Genomic DNA, 16,631 nt, shown 5'->3' on the forward strand with positions numbered 1-16,631 from the left:
GGGACCTACCGCTGCCCTCTGTTTCTAATGGAGCTCTATAATGGCATTCTGCCTGAATTATGATGTTGCACCTCTTTCCCTATAGTGGGTTTGTCTTTTTTCCTTATTGTGTGGGAAGGTTTTTTCTTATAAATTGAATTGACAGCAAGATTTGAAGTAGCGTTGCTTTGAACCTAAATTCTACAAGACACAACAGAAGGGAATGCGCAAGGAACTCAAAATCATAGAAGCTTGCTATATAGCAGTTGTATAGCTCAAAAATGTGAATACGGGGCATGTAAAGTAGAAATGGTAGGTGAAGATGGTAATAATTTTATCTGTCAACCTTTCCAAGAAAAAATGGATGATTAGATCTGTGTTAAAAGTTGGGACCATAAGTGCACTCTATGCAATTTTTTCCCTAGCTATTTGCTTGACAATGAATGTACTTCAGGCCCGAGGAACATCTCATCAAGAAACTAGATACAATATCATCCACAGCCACGAGACACACTAACTAAAAAAGCAAAAATTACGAAATAAAAATAAAACTTGTAGCAGTGCAAGATAATTGAATTGCAGCTAGCAAATACAAATCCATGGGGGCCATGTATAATTTTGTAGCCATTTTTACCTTTAATGCATCCGGCCTCATAATTGTTTAGGTTTGTAGAGAAGAAAACAGATCGAAAATTTCAATACGAAGATTTAGACTGCAAGTCCAAGAATATGAATAACGTAAAGGCCACGTTTCTAAAGTCCCTAGTCAGTTTATAGGATCATTAGCATAATTAGAAGAATTTTACATGTGGAGATCAGTCATATCAAAGCAGATTTGCTCAAATGCTCTGATGATAAGGTCGTGGTACTTATCTGAATTCAACGAAAGGTAACATACTAGAAGCTCTTCCAAATCCTTTGATGCCCAGATATTGTTCTCCACAATCATCTCCACCATTGAATCCCTGAAGTCACTTTGAGGATCAAATGAGGACTTCACAATTGCAAAGCTCTTTGAAAGGTTCCTCGCCTTGGATTTCAAGTTCCTGCCAGGCGATACACTCCTTCGGCCAGAGGCCTGAATCTTCCTGCTCGATATTTTCGGAGGATTCCCTCGAAGCTTTACACCTGTGGAGTTGTTTGTTGCACACTTCCGGACTAGAGAACTGGTCCTTGGTTCTTTTCGATTCTTGATGCTTTCTTCCTTGACAAATTTTAGAGAGATAGACCCATGAGCATCCATATCCTCCAACTTGGAAGAAATCCTGCCAAATTTGGCAGCTTCAGTGGCCATGTCTTCAAATTTTAATGGCCTTGTCAATATTGAAGGGAGCTCAAGCTCAGACATTGTATCAAACTTGTCTACCATTTTATTGCTCCTTGTGATCAAAGACTTCTTATTCATGTCAATGGCAATATCAGCAGTTGAACTGACTTGAAAATTGCAAAAGCTCGAACACGTGGCTGGACCATCAAATGACTCAGAAGCAGCCATTGTACTGGAAGCGCATTCATACGATGTTTCATGGCAGTCAAACTCTGAGGAAGGGACGTCAAAGGGGGAGACAATATAGTCCCAAGATTGAGCTCGACGGGATTTAGTCCGGACCAAGTTTTTCCCAGGTTGGGACGCACAAGAGGACAGAACAGCAGGAGGACTACAAATGGTTTTTCTTCTGGATGATCTTCCACGGAATGATTTTCTTGGTGGACTAGGGAAATGGGTATCTGAGGCTTTTGGGTTCATTGGCGAATTGTAAAATCTGTAGGAGTTTGTTGGCTGGGAAAGCTGGAGTTTGTGTGATTCTGCTGCTGAGGTGGGCAGTTTTTTCTTACTAGGACGAGAGTGAGAGGTGTTATGGTTTTTGCTACTCCTGCTCATGTCTCTGAGTTTGAAAAACCAGGCATTTGGCATCATGCCTGATAATTTAAACTTGTGATTACCCATGAAAGAAAAACACCCTCTTGATTCTCAATCAAGCGGGCTTCTCTCTTCCTATCTCTTTATATAACACTCTTGCGTGGAGACTGGCTTCTGTAATACCTGAATATATTGACGATGAAACACAAAAAAACAAGATGCATAGAAATGTAAGTCACATAAAGTAGCTAAAGAGAAAAAAGAAAAAGGGGACAGTTTCTCTCAAGACCTTTTGGGCTATATCTTGAAGGTAGCACTAAAAAGAGGTCTACTACAAAAGCTTGGCATGAAAGCAACGGGTGCTGATCAAGTTTGATTAATGCCATTCTTCAATCATCACGGCTATCTAATTAATTAAGGCATTGCCATTTTATATTACACAAGTGAAATCGGGATTTCGTTTATTAAAAAAAAAAACAAAAAAATGTTAGGACTTCGGATGAGTTGCTACAGACATGACGAATCTGGCTGTAAAGTCCCTGCATCCTTTGCATAGCTTCTGTGCGCATGGAAAATACTAGAACAACTTACGATCAAAATTATCCATTATTAACAATATCATCCCTTAGATATGAGGCACCATGGCCTCATATTTGGATTTGTAAGGATTTGAATGAAAATAAAATTTGTTTGTTGCACTTTATCCAATTCCACACAAATTCAAATTCACTGACTTCCAAGCTCCTAGACCCGAGGTTATCCTATTTCAAACCTTAAACTTGGAGCTATGTCTATTTAGGAAAAAAAATACAATACAAAATTGTATTCCACTTTGTCCAAACACAAATACTTGTTTGAAACCTAAAATCTAGACCCTCCAAGGAAACTTTACTATTACTTTTCTTCAATCATTAAAAAGTGAGTTCAGGAAATGATGAGCAGGCAAACAACCAACAGTGGTTTGCCTGCTGAAGTGTTGTTTTCAACATTTTCATGCTTATAGTCGACCTATGCCTTTCCAACTACTCCATGTCCACAAGCAGGTCATGCAGCTGCTGGACAGACATTAAGTTATGGACCTGGAGGCACACCTGAGGAGGAAAATTATTACATACTCTCTGGCATTCTCTCCCTATTTTGAAAATACAACAGGCTTTTTGGTACTTGCAGTGGAGTTTCCCAATTGTATCACTAGGATTTTTCTCTTTGCTTTTACTGTGGAAGCAAAACATTTTTACAGAAATGTATAAGCTCAAAATTTCATGAACTCTTCTTTTTCTTTTTCTACTATGCCTTTGGTTAGGGAAATCTCATGTTTGAGACTCCTATGCCTGGGCATAGGAAGCATGGTAAAGTAAGATTATTAAAAAGAAAATTTTAAAAAGGACTATGCATTCTCATGTTCATGGGCATATTGAATATTTCTCAAGAGTCTCAAATAGAAGCCCCATAAGATTTTCAGAACAAACCATACATGGGTATTTAGAATTCCCAACTTAGATTCTTGGAAATCATAAAAATTCATTGAATCAAACCAGAAATCAGTGGAGCAGCTGTCTGCTTCCCAGAAAGTCATTTGCCTTACTCCAAGCCCATCCAACTAAATCCATCAATCAAAACTATTGAGCTTAAGAAAGCATGTTTAAGTCTTGGTGAGTGATGAAGGCAACAAAAAGTTGGGGCAATAAGCTTCTTGCTATACAAACCAAACACCTTTGTTTAACCTAATTAAACCAACAGACCAACTCACATGTGATGCTGGAGCACCATGACTATCTCATTTTTTTTTTCCCAATTAAGGCCTAAGATTTCTTTTTAATTGATTGTTATCTTAATGCACAAGGCAGAAAACGGTACCTTGTACTTCCATTGAATATCAAGAACTGTGTTCTAATTCAACACGCTCTACTATAAACATGTTTATGTTTGGGAATTGGGGTGAGCTTTCTATGATACATATTGTTGAGCAGCTGCTCATATTTCCAATGGTTATGCACTTGAAACATATAATAAGTGGGAGTTTCACATGTGGAGGATGAGGATACGGTATTAGCATTTTGAGCTGAAGTATACTGTCATTATATTAGTGTATGATAAAATTTTGAAAATTTCACATGTGAGCTAATACATATATAGAGCTGAGGCTTGAAACCATAAGCAAGTTTTTATTTATGATATCACAAAGACTTCACGGACATAATCATAATGTTGAACCACGTAACAGTTGGATTCTTATTTTCTTCTGTTTTTCTTTCAATTTGCTATTATAAATGTGCATAGGAATGTTTCACAACATACAATTAGTTATTTAGTTCTGCATTATAAACAATGATACAACATCCTTCCTTATAACACTAACAATAAATACAGGAATGCTTAGTGCAAATAAACACAATTTTCACGTTTCAATTACAGTTAATAACTAAAAAACAGAACAAGAACGAAAAAATTTTAAGAGCTCAATCAATGAGCACCAACAAGTCAAGGAGGAAGATTTCAAAATTTTAATGCAAGACCACCAGACCTCAACTGAGGTTGTATAAACTTTGAATAAGGTGGAAGAGCTTTTGATTGTGATTGAATGGGCAACAAAGGGTGCAGACACTAGTTGGTAATTCCCAGCTAAACCAAACCTAATGTGTGTGGCTAGTACATGACATGACACAGAATGACATGGTTAGTGCATGGCCTAGTGTGCTAGTACATTACATGACACGGCATGACATGGTTAGTGCATGCCATGACTCGTCCCGTTCAGGTGCATGTCGGCATAATCGGTGGGCGGGGCCGTTGGATAGCATCATGGGGATAGGCAAGCTTCTTGGAGGGAAGCCATGATGCACCCTCCTTGAAGGCCCAACCATAAAAAAACCGAACCAACCCGTGCGCCGTGCACCGCTGCCTTCCACGGCATTTTTCTACCCCTCTCAGAGTGCAGAATCCAAAATCCAAGTACCTAGGGCCTCCAAATGGAACGCTCTACCTCCCCAAAAATTTTCATAATTTTTTGAATTTATTTGCTATTTTCCGTGAATTTTCTCTATTTTTAATTCAAAAATTAATAATAACTACACCAGAGCCCGGAAAATTCAGAATTTTTTCTGGAGGTACCCTTTCCTATGCCCTTACCATAAGAGGAAACATCTCCCAAAAATTGTGCTCTCCCTTCATAAAACCGAACCAAACCGCGTGACATGCACACAAACTTCCTCGGAATTTTTCTTCACCTATTAGGTTGCAAAACCGAAAAAAAAGTTGCCCACAGCCTCAGAATGTTTCCTTATACCTCTCCTAAAATTTTCATAATTTTCTGAATTTATTTACTATTTTTCTTGAATTTTACCTTTTTTTAATTCAAAAATTAATAATAATTACACCGGAACTCGGAAAATTCCAAAATTTTTTTTGGAGGTAGCCTTTGTTATGTACTTCCTATGTGCAAAACATCTCTTAAAAATATTGACAATTTCTTAAAAAAACCCCAGTATGACTCCTCGGACAAGTTGATGTTTCCTTGTGCCAGACAAAATGGCATATAAAGCTCTTTAGGGGGGGGAGGTGCTCAAGCACCTGTCAACGGTGGGCTGTCAGCATGGCCCTTCGTTGACATGCGCTGGGCATCGTTGACACTCGTGTTGTCATTGTTGGGTCATAGTCTGATTATGTGATTAACAAATTGAAAGATCAGTGATCAAATTAGCTAAGCCAACTATAAGGGTGTAATGTGGATTTTAGTCTTAAATTTACCATTCAACTAATATTCAGGAATTTTGTAAAAAAGTAAAAAGTGGAAGCCAAATTGGGGTACTTTCTAGGTACCATATCATCAATGTGTTAAGACTTGAGAAGTGAGATGGATGTGAAACAGTAAGGGGGAATTCATCTTGGGAAACATGCTTAATTAAATCAACAGCTACCAGCTTTCTTGCTTTTCTCCATTTGCCACTTGGTTTACTTTAATTATTCTTTTTCTAAAATGGGGTTTCAGAACAATTTATTCTTATAGAAGTTTCATACTGATTTAGGTCATTCTCCTACAGGAGGAGACAAACTCCTTTGGTGGTCAAATATACTTGAGCTTAGCAGCTTGCAAAGATCTGGATACTTAGATACTACTTGGTTTGTTGAACAGATGGTATCTTGCTTTTTTGACTTCAAATTTTGAGCCCCCTTTCAATTGTACCTGCTGCCTAACTTTGTTACCTTTTGCACCTTAGTGTGTTTTTTTCCCGTATAGTCTTTTTATTTAACTTAAAATGAAAGCAAAAACCACATACATTGACAGTGCTGCAGTAATGTGCCTAATTTGCAACTTAAGAGCTTTAGTAGTCTAATCATGCACTATGACCACCTTCCATGTCTTGTAGAACAGATTTAGACTCCCCTTTATTCTATCCATAATTTATAAATTCCCTTTCAAGCTCTTGAAAAATGAGAGAGAAACAGAACAGAATACAAGTTTAAAACACCCAGCATTCATAAAGTTGAGAAATGCAAGAATAATTCATTAAGAATATAAAAAATGATGATTTTTTTAATCCATTTTGTTGACTATTTGTCTATTAGATGAACTTTCAACACGAAATGAAATTTAATTCATATCATTTTGATAAAATAGGTCTCCAGTTTCTGCCAAATCGCCCAACATGCCAATAGTAGTGTAAAATCAATTCTATCCACAACCAAAAAATTCAAAGCCATATCATTTACATTATGATATGAAAATGTCTAAAACATTGCCGCTTGGCTTCTAAATTTAAATTTTAAATCAAGAGGTTATAGCCAGATGAAAAGCTTGACTGTCTACTGCCTCTGGATTTTCCAGATGCTGTGTCAAGCAACTGTGCACCTAGCATTTGAGTCATAAGTCGAGATTTCGGAATTGTCTTCAACTAGTTTGGGCAAAATCTCAGGCCCAATATTTAATTAGATAACACAATATTAATTTGCACGTCTTCATTCATGTGCCCAACTTATTTTGAACCCAAAGGTCATCATTAAAAATAATGCAGCTAGGTGCATGCCACATCAGGAATTAATCTCTCCAATTCAAACCAACCCCAACTCTCTCTCTCTCTCTCTCTCTCTCTCTTTTGTATATGTTCAATCTCAACTTACAACAGTTCATTTCTTGGTGTCCGACTTTCCCAGTTCAAGATATGAACCCCACTCCCACCAAATAATATATGTTTATAGTTTACAATCCTCCAAAAGAGGGAAGTGCAAACTACCCAACTACCACCTTAACAATCTCATTTTAACGACCTGTGTATCCGTATGTGTGTTACACCAACTGTTGCTCCCAACAAAGTTCTCAAAACATCAACCTCAGATCTCCTACCAAAAGAAACCAAAAGCAACAAAAGCCACAAACATCCTGTGCTTCATTCCTTCAGCCACACTCTGCTTCTAATAATTAACTAATAGATGAAAGTGAAAGCATCATTAGTTGCCTTCAGCTCCAAGCTTTTCAGGCCATGCAGAAAACCACTCCCGGTCTTCAAATTCAGACTCAAAAAAACCACTGCTTATAAAAACTCTACAGTTTCATCCCCGCCAACTCACAATCAAAAGATCAAAGACTCCTCACAAAAGGCGAATGGCATCATTTCTCTCTCTTTTCCATTCATTTAAGCAGCCTAAAGGAACAGTTCGAGTCAGTGAGCTTCAGACTCTCAGATGCAGGGCTCGATCAAGCGCTGCTCTTCCCATCATTACCTATCACATCAGCTTCTGCAAGGACTAATAGGAGCAGCAAGAGGGAATTAGCAATATATTGTGAGGACATGGAGGCCGCATGCAGGAGTTTTGAGAACTATTTGGTGAAGATGATTGTGGAGGAAGGGAAAGTGAGGGATTTAGCAGATGTGGAGGAGCTGCTCTATTGCTGTAAGAATTTGAAGTGCCCAGTTTTCATTGATTTGGTTTGTAGATTCTATGGAGAGCTATGCAAAGATTTGTTTTCTACTGGGGAAGATGATGATGACAATTATAGCACTCCTCGGTGACCTGATGAGTAATGGATACCTTTATGTTGTGGAACCCCTCTCTCTCACACACACAGACATGATATACCTTGTACTACAAGAGTTTTAATCCAAATAATAAGAAGTTGATAATGAGTTTTTTCCCCTTTATTGATGACTAGAATGCTCTCCAGGGCAGCCATTGGTGCATGTATATTCACCCATTATTTTCTTCAACTGATCAAGATTGTTAAGTTCAGATATATTTGGACAAAAATAGAGATTGCAAGTTGTAAGAGCCAGAAAAAGTAACTGACCTCATTGAAAAGAAACTCGAACTTCTTCTTGAGTAGATGCTTTGTGAGGGGGAGGGGGGTGCGTTGGTTGCAACAAGCAGATGTGTACATATGCGAACATAAAGCACATCATCATTAAAAGTGCATGTGACACACCAAATGAATGGTGATTAATGTTCCAAGTACACAATACTGGGCAGCCCCAAGGACTTTGCCTCATGAAGCATGGAAGCTTTCCCAATAAGCTTGATCAATCTTTCATATGCTACATAGATGATAAAATAATCGCTTCAAAATTCTCCTTCCATAAACATAATTGTTCATGGTTTGCAGAATGGGATTGGATATGAGAGGGATGGAATGAAATTTTGAATGGAGTGCATAAAGAAATCAGGTGATAAATTTCCTGCAATTCCATTACATTCCTACATGTCAAATGTGTAGTTAAAAGAGTATTGTCAGGTTTCCTAAGACTCATAGTAAGATAGGGGTCATCGGTCATCCAAAAGCAAACACTATGTTTATTATAAAGGAAATAAAATCATTGGGATTTTGACCAAACCTATCAATTATTTTGTATGAAATATTTAAGAAGGAATTATTAGCAAATTACTGCTTGTTTATAGCACAGTCAGGACACAACAAACAGTAAAAATTATGATTATAATCCTGCAAGACTTAACCTTTAAAAAAAAACTGCAGGCCTTGAATACTTCTGTTAGTATGATGACTAGTATGAAATTGTCAAGTATTGACTTAAACATTATTACAGTAGTTCCATTTATCCAGGGTATTTTCTCATTTCAGTTATTTAAGTTTTCTGGAAATTGAACAAAGAGAACACAACCACTAATGAAGCTGTACCTTTAAGCCCTACTGCTTACAACCCACAGTGACTCAACTTGAAATGAATTAGATGAAAAAGAAATGCAACAGATATTAGGCATCATCTATATATATAATCCAGAAAGCAACAACAAGATCATTGCAGCCAGCTTCCTATACAGAGACACCGAAATCCAGTAAATGAGAGGAAGTGCAAATTTTGGCCAAGTGGGTTCAATCCCACTATAATCCACCAAGCAACAGGGCAAAAGCCCCAACAAATAGCTTACATCTAATCAAGCAGAGCATATATTCAAATAAAAAAAGGACTGGGGTTGCTTTCAAGTTACCAGTTAGCCATACCAATCAAGGATTTAATTTTTTGATAGGTAAACCTGGGACCGGACCATTTTCTCTCCAATTCTAAATCCCGGAATGACCATAAACTCAACTTTGAATCTTGCTTGCCCTTCATCATCACCTCTAGCTTCATACTCCATCTCCTCCTCCACACACTCCATGTAAACATCTGAGAATTTGCTTCCTCTTTTAATTCCAAATATCTCTGCTTTGGGTTTCATGATGGCTGCAATTCCTCTTAGAACCCAAACCCACCTAGCCATTTTCACAAATGCTTGGTAGAACGGGGTCCTCGGATGTTTGCCCCCTAATACAAAATTCCTCTGGTCCAAATTCCTGAAAAATGATGCTTCCATCTTGGGATGAACAACCAGTAGATACTTCAATCTGCAGAATTTTGCGAAATTTGAATCTGGGTATTTGGTGAGAGCTTCAATTGGGTCTTGAGACTTAATAATGTCATCAACAACATAATCTGATTCCAGTGAAATGCCGCCAAACATTCTACGGGTAACATAGGCTTCAAATGCATACTTCTTGTGGGATCTTTTTGAATACACCACTGAACCTTCAATCTTATTTGCAGCCAAGTCTAGATCCCAACCGGAAGCTCTCATCAAGCTAATCAACGGCTTTGCGAAATCATGAATGGCTTTAGAAACTTCTCTGAAGGTGTTGTGGAATGAGGTGAAGCTCAAATCCCAAACTTTCTCCTCATTCTGTCTGAACTTCTCAAACAGACTTGGATTCTGCAAACTCAAATTCTGCAGCTCTAGCCGCAAGAGAAGGATCTGAGAGTCTTTAGACTTCATTTGAGAGTGCAAATTTGCCAACAATCGCTCCAGAACTTGAATCTCCTCTATCAGTAGAGCAGAGGTCGAGCAGGGGTTAGCTTTTTTGAATTGCTTCGCCTTATAAGCACGTTTAATCTTGCAGAGTGCTTCCAGTTTGTTCACAATAAGTTCATCAGCAGCTTTGATTTTCTCTGGGTCATAAGGAATGTGGGCTTCCTGGAACTGAAGATAAGCCATTTTTAGTGCAGAAACTGTGTCAAAGAGCTTGGGAAAATCAACAGGAGGGTGTGGTTGGACTTTCTCGGCATCACACAGTGTCTCTTCAGTTGCATCGCTGCTGTCTTCACCTGACAGAGTAGTGCCATTATCGCTGAGGTTTGGATTCACTCCAATTGATCTGAAGCTGCAAACTTTGGCGAAAATGGAGACAACGTGGGATACGTTTGAAGATAATTTGGATGGGTTTGCAGCACATTCCATTTTCTGATGATTAGAACCTCAAACCGGTGAAGATTCCGTTAAAGGGTTTTCCGATATTGTGCTCCAGTTCCAAATTTATAAACAGGGAAAGATGCTATAAAAAGGGCGAAATCTCGAAAAGAGTTGAGACAGCATCGTTGTAAAAGCAGCGAGGAATCGAAAAATCCAAGAGAATGAGAACCATTTCAAAGCCCAAAAACAAGGGAGTGGGTTTAAACCTCAAACGTTAGAAGCTTCTTCCAGGTCATTAGGATTCAAAAAGTTTCATAAAGAAGCAAAAAGAGATTCAAAGTACCCGCTGTTATGCCAAGCACCCCATTAAAATATTTAAGGCAGTCTTGGGATTCTATTCCTCGATCGCTAAAACCCAGACAAAACCCAGATGCAGAAGTGACAACTAAAGAAAGAAACAAAAGAAACGCAAAGCGAAGAAACAAATTTCTGCTTCGTAAGTAAACGGTTCACGCACCAAGCGTAGTTGGGAAAGCTGAATGGACGGTGAAGCCCAGAAACAAAACAAAAGGCCCCATTTCTTTCGGAGAGAGAAGATGATATATTCTGGGAACCTGTAATCCGATTATCTGAAAAAAGAAAATGAGCGAGGTGTGACGGACGGGAAGGGATTCAACGAAAGGAAGGAAACGGAAGCCGCAGATTTTTGAATTTGATCTCGGCGAGGGATTTTAATTTTTGAAAACTGAAAAAGGAAAAGAAGGATTAGGAAGAAGAAGGAGAAGCATGCGGCGAGTAAAGTATTCCATTCCTCTCCCATGTCAGGCGAGTCCGCCTCCCGAGGGAGGCCTGTTTCGCTGCTCTTCTGCAGTTTCCCCTATCGGTGCCTTCACTTAAAACGACTACACACCTATTGAAAAAAAAAAAAATTTCCTCTGTTTTTGAAAATGAATTAGAGTTAGTCCAACTCTCAAGTCTCAACGAGCAATCCAAAAAAAGTCAGACAAAAAAAAAGGATAAATTATACTCTAAATTGTCCTCTAAACAAGAATTAATTTCAAATTTTAAAATTATATCTATTTAATTTTAAGAAATTTAGATATAATTTTATATTATATTTTGTACAAATATCATTTTGAGTCTTAAATTTTAGATAATAATTTTTAGAAAAGCATTATACATAAATTATTGCTAGCAATTCATTTTCATATGACAAAATTAAAATGACCAATTTTTTTTCCCTTTTTATTTATAAAGTGAAAGTTTAAGAGTAAACGTAAAGTGTCAATAGTTTTTTTTTTTAGTGCCTATGGTACTTATTTTTTTTATGTTATTATCAACAATTAAAATTTTAAAATTATTTTAAGTAACAAACTAATGGAACATTAAATTTGAATTTAATTTGAATAAAATATACCATAAAATTATGTTAAATTTTAATATTGATAAAAAAAATATCCTATGAGCATAATGAGTTTGCAAAAAGGAATATTAAGGTATTTTTATATATATGTGTAATATATTTTAGCGACACTAATCTCTTTTGAAATTTGACAGAAAGATAATATCCTCTCATGATATTTCAAAAATTTTAAAGATCTTTTTTAAGATTTCAAAAATTTCAGAGACCTCTCATAAGATTTATCAAAAAGACAAACATCTCTTTGTATTTTATAAAAAGACAAGTTTTTTAGATGATGTTTGTGTTTTTTTTTGACAAACCTTAGGAGATGTTTGTGACATTTCTAAAATCTTAGGTAAGGTTTGTAGTATTTTTGAAACTTAAAGAAGATTTTTATCTTTTAGTCAAACCTCGAGAATGGTGAGTGTCTTTTACCCTATATCTTATTGATTGGGCACATAATCCTTCTTGATGAGATGTTTAATTCCTTGAAAAATTTTATAAATACACTAAAAAAATATAATAATGTAAATTGAAATTTTTAGTTAATAGTGATGATGCTAATAATTTATTTATTTGATATAAATTTTAAATTTAAATTTAAATTTTCAACTAACATAAAATTAACTAAATTAATACTTTAAAATATTAATAATTTTAATTAAATTAAATTAAAAATATTAACTCATTAAATAAGAAATATGTACCAAACATGCAATTAATTCTTTTTTAAGCTTCTGCCCTTTGTTCCCTACTAATCGACTTGTAAATGCACTTTCGAGACCAAATTTTGTTTAGGTTGAAAAATTTTGAACACCATCTCAAAACTTTTGCAACTACATGTGAATGCTCAACTCCTTTCCTCACCATTTGTGAAAAAATACAAATATTTTTTCTAACCCGACAAGTGAAATGGTATGAAAAAAGAGGTCGGGGTTTAAAACTCCTTGAACTTGCACTCAATCGTGCAATTTTCACGTTACTTTTGTGAATATTAGTACATACACATAGCTACACACATACACGAAAGAAAAAGAAAATATCAAGAAATCTACATGTTTTTGGGAGACCTTTAATTTTTTTATTTGTAATTTCTCAATGCTTATCTTGTATTCACAATATTCCTCCGCAAAAAGTGATGGCATATAAATAAATGAATGAAGGTGCCGCCCTCCTTATAAGAACAAAAGTGAGAAAAAATAAACAAATAAATATTTAAAAAAAATCATATTTATGAATCAAATTCGATTTTCCATATCATTAATATTTATTTTTTTAATCTTTCATTATATTAAAATAAAATTTCATTTTTGATTGTGTTTAACAGAAAAAGAAAATATAAGGATAAATGAATTTCATTCTTATTTTCTTTTTTATTTTCTCAAGTAAAATCTTTGATTTAAACGGACCGCTAAAGTCAACCACGCAAGCAAGCCCGGGGAAAAAACCATTACAAATACATGCACAAATTCAACACAACTAATTAGTCTTAAAAACAAGTTTAACAAATTAAACTGTGCCCTAAAAATTTGCTAATCAAAATTTAAGTGTCCGACGCAAGATTGGAATTTATTTTTTATTTTTTGGAATTATTGTGTGTGTGTGTGTATGTGAAGAAGTGGAGGTGGTTCGTTTGGGGAGGCCCATAATGAAAATAAACGCAACGAGCTAAAATCAGGCCCACAAAGAGAAGCCCATGCAATTCAATGGAGAAGACCAGAAGAGGTGGAGACCACTGGGAGTCGTCTGACCAGATCTTATTAAAGCCCAAGGAGAGGAAAAATTGGGCAGGGCGCGTGCTTGTGTGTATATTTTTTAAATCTTAAATATGTTTAAAATGACTTTTTCTTTTTATATGTAAAAATTTTACATGAAATCATTAAAGATCCTTTTGGATCAAGAATTTTATGTGGGAAAAGGAAAATAAGGAGAAAACTCATTTTTCCTTATAGCTTTATCATTTTTTATTTTTTTTTTCTTCATTTTTCTTGATACCCAAACATGAAAATGAGGGTTCCTTGATATTTTATTTTTCTTTTTGTAATATTTTATTTTCCTTCTTGCAATGGACCAAAACTTTCATTCTCTTCCATATCACTCAGTCCTTGAAAGAAATTAGACCTATTGCTGCCTGAAAATCGAACGATCTTTGCGAATCATTCACCGATCACAACCACCAGAAAAAGATCAAGTAATAATGGCTTGGAGGACCCGGTGTGTACTCTAAGTGATCACTCTGATGCCTAAATAAGAGACTAATAAGAGACTTTGAATTGCAATAGTAAAAAGAAGCGGATTTGGTTGAGATTCTTACCTTTTCTCCAAGTCCCTTTTTATAGTGGTGGAGGTTGACCTTCCATCAATACTACATATTAATTGATGGACATTATTGTGCTTGTGGGGGTTACAGAGGTTTTGTAGGCATTTATGAGGAGGTTTTAAGCTTTCCATATTCCCAAGTCGTGCTCACGATCCAAGCCGCCATCGGCTTGCCGAGCCGTCATTGACTTGCTAAGCCGTTTTGGCAGATACTGAGCCATTTCTCGGCTAAACCAGAACCACCCTTGGTTCTCTTCAAGTCACTTTCAGATTGTCTCGAGCCACTCACGGTTTGGTTCAGACGGAGTTGGCTCTCTCTAAGCCGTTCATTTAGTTGAAAGCGTGCTGCCCCTAGCTCATCCAAGCCGTTATTGGCTCACTCCGAGCCATTAATTGGCTGAACCAGGGCTGGATTTGACTTCATCTAAGTCGTATCTAGTTTGATAAGAGCAATCCTAGGCTTAATCCGAGCCGAATTTGACATTTTGGCTCATTGTGGGTTGGTAATCTTGTTCATTAGGCTCAATCTAAGCTGAATATTTTGCATTTTTAGCTGAGCCCAAGACGATCTCATTATTGTTATACTTAATTTGAGCCAAATGTTTTACACCTCTGCTTAATCAGAGCTGACTGCTTCGCATTTTTTGGATTAACCTCCATCTGCCTCATGAGTTGTGTTCATCAGTTGAATCAATTTGGTGAGAGGTGCTCATTTGTTGGCCTCATGAGATGTGCTTATCGGTTGGTCTAGTCTTCGGGTCTCATGAATTGTGCTTATCAGTTGGGCTAATTTGGTAAGCAGTGCTCACTTGTTTGCCTCATGAGCTATGCTCATCGGTTGGTTAGTCTTCAAGTATCATGAGCCAGCTCATCAGTTGGGCCAGTCTTTGGGCCTTATGAACTGTGTTCATCAATTGGGCCAGTTCTTCAGGCCTCATGAGTTTTGCTCATCAATTGGACCAGTTCTTCGGATCTCATAAGTTGTGCTCATAAGTTGGACCAGTTCTTTGGGCCTCATGAGCTATACTCATATATTGGGCCCTTTCTTTTCAAGTCAATCTAGCTCGTTCATGTGGTCGTCACCTATTCTCGGTTGATGTATTTTTGAGCACGTTTCATCAGTTCTCTCATATTGATTGAGGGCTTCTTCCCTAGTGAATTTAGGAAATCCCCTACTTGGAGAGTCGTTGTTAGGGCTGCTACTACCACCCCGTGATCTAAGTTCGGAATCTCTAGTATGGCGTTGACAAAACGGTGCAAAAATTCCTTTTATATTTCCCTTTCTCCTTGTATAAGGCTCATCAGATGAATCAAAGTTTTTGCTATCTTCCGGCTATTGACAAAGTGTCTAGGGAACTGCTACTTTATTTCGAAAAAAAGATCCAATGGAACTAGGTTTCAAGGTCCAATACCATGCCTTAGCATTCCCTTTTAAAGTGGCTGCAAATGCTCGACACATGATTGCATCTGGTGCGTCTTGCAATTGCATCAACACTCTAAAAGTGTCTAAGTGATCAACCGGATTGGACAAGTCACCGTACCCTTCTGTATTTGGCATTTTAAACTTGCTAGGTAGGGGAACATCCATTACCTCTTTACTGAAAGGTGAATATGAGGATTTGACTAGGACTCCCCGAGGGAAGGGTTGTTGTGAGCTTCGTTCATCATTTTCTCTAATTGATCATTTTTTTTTTCTTTTAGTTTGTGTGATTGTTATTCATAAATACTCACACTATTGGCATCCTTCACCTTCTTCGCTAGATTAGAAGCGCTATCAATGACTTCAAGTGGGACTGCAACCTTCCTATCTGACTCAGGTTCTACTCGGTTAGGATGAGGAGCATGTTCTTTATGATCTCTTTTCTATTGTATGATCATAGTGAACATGTCCTCCATCTCGGAATACAAGGAATTCATTTCTTGTCACGCTTGAATTGTCATCTAGTTTGGAATGTATAGATTGGGGCGATTGGTGACCCATAGTAGAATATGATTTTGAATTGTTTGACATAGTCATGATCAAGGATTGAAAAAAAGACCTCTCATAAAGTTCTTAAAGACCGCGCCAACTATTAATGCCTGAAAATCGAATGATTTTCGCGAATCGTTCTTCGATCATGACCACCTGAAAAGATCAAGCAAGAATGACTTAGAGGACCTGGGTGGTACTCCAGGGGATCACTCTAATGCCTAAGTAAGGGTCTAATGAGAGGCTTTGAATTGCAACAGTAAAAAGAAAGGGATTTAGTTGAGATGCTTACCTCTTCTCTAACTCCCTTTTTTATAGTGGTGATGTAATGACCTGAAGTATAATGGTATTTAAATAATAATTCAGAGAGAGGAAAATGTGAATTGATAAAAAAAAAAAGCGTTCATTGACGATGCGACAATTGGGCT

General features: G+C 36.9%; 3 protein-coding genes across 4 annotated transcripts; 1 reads left to right on the top strand and 2 right to left on the bottom strand.

Moving 5' to 3' along the window:
* Positions 1-579: 579 nt before the first annotated feature.
* Positions 580-11,508, bottom strand: LOC131147752 (protein GRAVITROPIC IN THE LIGHT 1). 2 transcript variants are annotated; one of them, XR_009134913.1, is made up of 3 exons: positions 9,291-11,490; positions 8,124-8,367; positions 580-2,023 (listed from the first exon to the last, which is right to left on the bottom strand). XR_009134913.1 is itself a non-coding variant. In XM_058097303.1 (2 exons), the coding sequence occupies exon 1, from the start codon at positions 10,559-10,561 to the stop codon at positions 9,302-9,304; it is 1,260 nt and encodes a 419-aa protein (XP_057953286.1). In that variant the 5' UTR covers positions 10,562-11,508; the 3' UTR covers positions 580-2,023; positions 9,291-9,301. The 2 variants fall into 2 exon arrangements, 1 of the variants encoding a protein (XP_057953286.1); XM_058097303.1 differs by lacking the exon at positions 8,124-8,367 and having other exon boundaries at positions 9,291-11,508.
* LOC131149877 (transcription repressor OFP4-like) lies at positions 782-1,726 on the bottom strand. The gene has a single exon (XM_058100668.1). The coding sequence runs from the start codon at positions 1,724-1,726 to the stop codon at positions 782-784; it is 945 nt and encodes a 314-aa protein (XP_057956651.1).
* LOC131149878 (transcription repressor OFP17) lies at positions 1,860-7,848 on the top strand. The gene is made up of 2 exons (XM_058100669.1): positions 1,860-1,915; positions 7,479-7,848. The coding sequence occupies exons 1-2, from the start codon at positions 1,860-1,862 to the stop codon at positions 7,846-7,848; spliced, it is 426 nt and encodes a 141-aa protein (XP_057956652.1).
* Positions 11,509-16,631: the final 5,123 nt, after the last annotated feature.

This window comes from Malania oleifera, chromosome 2 (assembly GCF_029873635.1).
Source record: "Malania oleifera isolate guangnan ecotype guangnan chromosome 2, ASM2987363v1, whole genome shotgun sequence".
Taxonomy (NCBI): domain Eukaryota; kingdom Viridiplantae; phylum Streptophyta; class Magnoliopsida; order Santalales; family Ximeniaceae; genus Malania; species Malania oleifera.

Bases quoted from the DNA above. Each gene is read 5' to 3' on its own strand.
- LOC131149877 (XM_058100668.1), bottom strand. From the start codon at position 1,726: ATGAACCCAAAAGCCTCAGATACCCATTTCCCTAGTCCACCAAGAAAA.
- LOC131149878 (XM_058100669.1), top strand. From the start codon at position 1,860: ATGTCTCTGAGTTTGAAAAACCAGGCATTTGGCATCATGCCTGATAAT. The intron at 1,916-7,478 runs GTGATTACCCAT...TCATTTAAGCAG, and splicing joins ATGCCTGATAATTTAAACTT to CCTAAAGGAACAGTTCGAGT.
- LOC131147752 (XM_058097303.1), bottom strand. From the start codon at position 10,561: ATGGAATGTGCTGCAAACCCATCCAAATTATCTTCAAACGTATCCCAC.